Raw genomic sequence first — 4,803 nt, forward strand, 5'->3', positions numbered from 1 at the left:
GCATGTGGCAACCAAAAAGTCATTCCCACCCAAGCTAGTTTATCACCACTTTCACAATTGATTGACTATTGGGTTGGATATGCACTCTAATGTTATTTTATGACATGTTTATCTTTGGTAGATGACTAACATGATTTGCTCAACATTGGGGTTGGCCATTGTATACCATTTATTGAATTCCTATGAGCGTAAAACCATTAATCCGTGTTACAAATTAAATGTTGGAGACCCTAGTAGTCGTAGCATGCAAGATGCTACCAATGGCCAAGTTTACTACCTAATAACAACCATTCCTCATGCCTAGAACATGCAATGCATTAGTAGTGAAGTGTCGTGCAACCTCATCCTTGTGTTGATTAGCAATGAGCACCCACAAAATTGGTAAATTGATACAAGTAGCAAACCATCATGTCATTAGTAGTGAAGTTTCATGCAACCGCGAAGCATTAACCTCATCCATGTTTTGATTAGCAATGATCACCCACAAAATTGGAAATTTGATTTTAGTAGCAAATCATAACCTAATTGTGGATTCTTGTGAAGATACCAAACTTCTTGTAATATTCTCTTATAAGAATGAGCTTTTAAAGCTTCTCTTTAAACTTGACATTGAATTAAATACGCTCTTTTTCCTCACCCACAAACTCTTGGAGTCGTTTCCCATGGATTAGACCGTCAAGTGTTAGAGACTTTCTAATGTAAGCATGAAATAAGGAAATAAATGAAAGATAGTAAATTAAAAGAGCGAGAACGAAGGGTGCCGATCCACCCGACTGCCCCTGAGTGAAGGGGTCGAGACAGAATCGTAAGGCCAACCTTGAAAGAATGAACAAATTTTCAGCATTTCAATTATAAAGTGAGGTTACAATCAAACCAAAACAGGTATGTAGAAGGAAAGAAAAAATGCATCATACACAGTATTCTTAGGCAAATACTCCAATATGGAAGTGTTCAATACTGTTCATACAAATATACAGCAACAAGCAACTCAAACCTGAAAGGAAACTCCATAATGACAGCTCTGAAGTACAGCGATAAAATGAGTACCACAAGAACCAGGATAGTTGCTCCAAAGAAGACGCAACTGTTCCACTCCACCCTATTATGAATTCGCTTTTACTAGATGCTCTCATTCAATCCATGCTTCAAAGAATTGAATCATTAACATAGCCACCAAAATTTGGGAGACTGTCTGCTTATCAAATACTAACTTTTGACCATATCAGCAAGCAAACAAGTGCTAGAACAGCCATTGTTCTTTCGTTGTGAAGTTTCATAAACAAAAACTTCAAATAATCATCGCCCTCAGGAAGAGATTAATTCAAGAGTGGCAAGAACTCAATGCAAACCCACCGCAAACCATGGCTATAATAATATACATCACTAACACTATAATAAGTGAAAGGGTACCCCTGCAAAAGAAACAAAGGTTGAGAACACCACTACAACATTCAGTTTAACATCAAAATACCAAACAAAAAGTACAGTCATAAGACCCACATCAGTTTTAAATTCTTCATCCAGAGTGCTTGCTGAAGGCGACGTGACTGCTTCTTGAATCGGAAAGAGTTATCTTGTATAGTGGACGACTTATCCACTAACAGTTCGATTCTTTCTCCTCTGTCTAAAACCTTGTCAATATTTTCTACCATAATAGATCTCACCTGTACATCAATCCCTCAACTATTATTATACGATGAGAAAGATTTAAGATGAATAAGAACACAAGGTCGCTGCTGCACAAGATCCTACTATACACACTATATAGCATCAAACAAGGACAACAAAGCTTGTTCATAAATATGGCCAAAATCATACATAGTATTGATTTCAAAAACATGGCAAAAGCTTATATAATCACCCACGATTTCGTTACTCCGGCCTTTCTATAGAATGATAGGACCAGGCAAACAGCTATACACAACTATAGAAAAATTGTTCATTGGATTGAAAAGTTATATCTTGACTTCCGGCATAGTTTTTTTTATTGTACAGAGTTTGAATCATTGAAATACATATCCAGTAAGAAATATACAAAAACCTTACCTCGTTCATTTCTCCTATAACACGATTTAAGGTATCTGCATTTGGGTTTGTAGAAAAGTATTCCATTTGCTGATGCAGTACCCGAGAAAATTCGTCATTCATTTCATAAGCAAGCGCTGTATATACTTTGTGCCCATAGGTCTTTGTGAATCGCATGTGGATATCTTCCAAATATGCAAATGGAATGCGTCCTAGACAACCATATAAACAGAAAGTTGGATGCAAGCCACAAGTAATTCATGAATGACACATCAAAAACAAACACTGCAGCTTTGCAACAGCTTCCAACAAATGGTAACTTCTAACCATCCACCAGAACATAAATACCCAGTTCCAATGAAGTGGTATTATAGAGGAAAGGATACACCCACACAGAAAAGATAATAATACATGCCACAGGTCATGGCTGATGGATCAAGGAAGATGGGAATAACTCAGCAGAAGTCATATCAAAAGAACAGGAAAACTGAATCAAAAAGCTCAACAATAAAAACACAAATGCTAAGATTTTATAGAGTCTACCTGAAGTCATATTAATGTTGGAGCTATTGAAGTAATATAGTTTATATAGGAGACAAATGGGGGTTTCTTATATGAACAAGTTGAATCTCAGATTTCATGGTGTTGGGAACAAAATTGGAACATCCAAAATCTTCCTACATTGGAGATTTGGCATGGAGAGCTAGGAAAGATGATTCATAAAACAAAAAATTTGTTAAAAAATTCCTGGTATATTTTGCATAGACATGCAAAGACAAATGATAATATACCAAAGAAAATCTTGGCGTACTTTTCTGCATAGGTCACAACCAATTAGTAATTCATAGGTCACCTGAAGGTGTTCTTTTGGTTCTTCCTTCATGACATTAATTAATAACAAACTTTACTTGCTCCCAGAAACTTTTCACTAGTTCCCCTGAAACTTTTTATTTGCTATTTTGTTTTCCAACATGCTCCCACAAAACTTTTAAAGCCAGACCAGACAAAACTACATGGTCAATGTGAAATGACAGAGGTGATGGTCCCTAGAGCCATGACGCCAATGCCTGGTATCAGCATATGGCTGTTTGGAGGGGGCGTGTGTCAAGTCATAAATACGTGCTTACACTACCACTTTAGGTTAGGCGCCACATAAAGCAAATTAAAACTTATAAGACAGTGGGTTAAGATATGTTTATTGAAGAGCTGACACTCTGAACCAAGAACAAGTCTTATCTTATTCAAGCCTAGCTTTTTTTATATGTAAAACTCAAAACATAGCTTTAGATCTGGTGGAGAGTCATTCTAGAGTGAGAAAATCTGCTGCTGACGTATCTAATATGCTTTGTTTTTCACTATGCTTGGAGGAGAGTATCTTGGAAGCCTCACCTGCAAGCTTTAAAGGTTGAAATAAGATTGAACTGATAGGTATAATGTTAGTTGTACCTTCTTCTGTTAATTATCACTAAAGAAATATCGAAAGGGTTGTTAGTCTTCGGGATCAATAGTGTGTCAACTTTCTAGCTCAAAAGCACTCCACCCTCCTGTATATCAATGAGTCCAAAATCTTGAGAAGACGTTTCTTTTTTATGTAAGTTTTTCTACAAATGTTGGCCAGATGTCTGGCCAAATTTAATTTTTTACTGCATTCACCAACTCCACAAATCGGTTTCATGTTCAAAAGGGCTATAGTTGAGGGATTTTCTAGCTCACTCGATTCAGCACTATCATACTAATAATTCAACAGTGAAGAACCCATGATTCTTGATGACTAAAAAACAATCATGATCAATCAATACTTTATCAAGAAAAATCATCAAGTTAAGGGTCTATATTGCTTCAAAGGCCCTTTAGAGACATGTAAATGTCATAAATCAAGGTACAAAACACATTTTCCATGGGGATTCACTATCCAACCAAGTAGGCACATGGTCACAACATTCGAGCTTTTATTAGGGGAACAAAGCACATAAATTGTGTCATTCTGCAGGATCTTTGATACATTGCCAATGCTATACTCATGAACAGATTGCAAGCTGCTTGGGTACCGAATACAAGATTTATATCCTTTATGAGACTGTGCCATGAAGAATCCAAGCATCATCAAGTCAGACAATCAAAGAAAATACGATTGTGCATCCATTTTATATTGGGCTACACATTGACTAGATTTCAAACAAAATACATAGGTCGTACAAAACAAGGACACCCCAACACTAGAACTTAAATAAATACTCCAATTTCCAGATGATATCATTTCTCCTCGAACTCAGCTAAAAAATCATTTAGAGAGCATAGGATACATTCACAGAAACCTAGATCCTCAACCATCCAGACAGCAAGACTGATGTGTTTCTGTGTGCATGCGCGTGAGTGAAAGAGAAAATGAATATTCAAAAGCAAAGAAGAGATACCACTTACTTCCAAAGGCATCGTTGGCCATACAGAGAAAAGACAGATCTTCTGGGGATCGGAAGACATGGAAGATATGGCGATCCTGGGAGAAGGAGAGGTGGGAGCTGTCGATTGGAGGAGGGGATGGAGCAGAAGAAGTGGGAGAAGGGGAGGAAAGGAGGAGCTTCTCGAGCAAGCGGCGAGCTATGGTGCCCGCGTTACCTGAAGCAGCGCTGAACTCGGCGAGGACAATGGTGCCCCTGGCTACGAGGGCATAGAGAATCGCCATGGATCGACGGGAAGGATGCAGCAGAGAAAAGGAAAACTCTGCGATCCACCCGCAGACGGAGACGGAAGCTCTGTCTCTGTCTCTGTCTCTGTCTC

The 4,803-nt window shown here is 38.0% G+C and overlaps 1 protein-coding gene across 1 annotated transcript; it reads right to left on the reverse strand.

Annotated features, from left to right (window-relative positions):
* Positions 1-817: 817 nt before the first annotated feature.
* On the reverse strand, positions 818-4,803 carry LOC147858207 (vesicle-associated membrane protein 714-like). Its single transcript, XM_087327461.1, has 4 exons — positions 4,447-4,803; positions 2,047-2,237; positions 1,501-1,664; positions 818-1,412 (listed from the first exon to the last, which is right to left on the reverse strand). The coding sequence occupies exons 1-4, from the start codon at positions 4,706-4,708 to the stop codon at positions 1,322-1,324; spliced, it is 708 nt and encodes a 235-aa protein (XP_087183587.1). The 5' UTR covers positions 4,709-4,803; the 3' UTR covers positions 818-1,321.

The sequence above is a fragment of the Azolla caroliniana genome, unplaced genomic scaffold (assembly GCF_043228905.1).
Source record: "Azolla caroliniana isolate FFs.n. ecotype wild unplaced genomic scaffold, voAzoCaro1.0.p SCAF_11, whole genome shotgun sequence".
In the NCBI taxonomy this organism is placed as follows: Eukaryota; Viridiplantae; Streptophyta; class Polypodiopsida; order Salviniales; family Salviniaceae; genus Azolla; species Azolla caroliniana.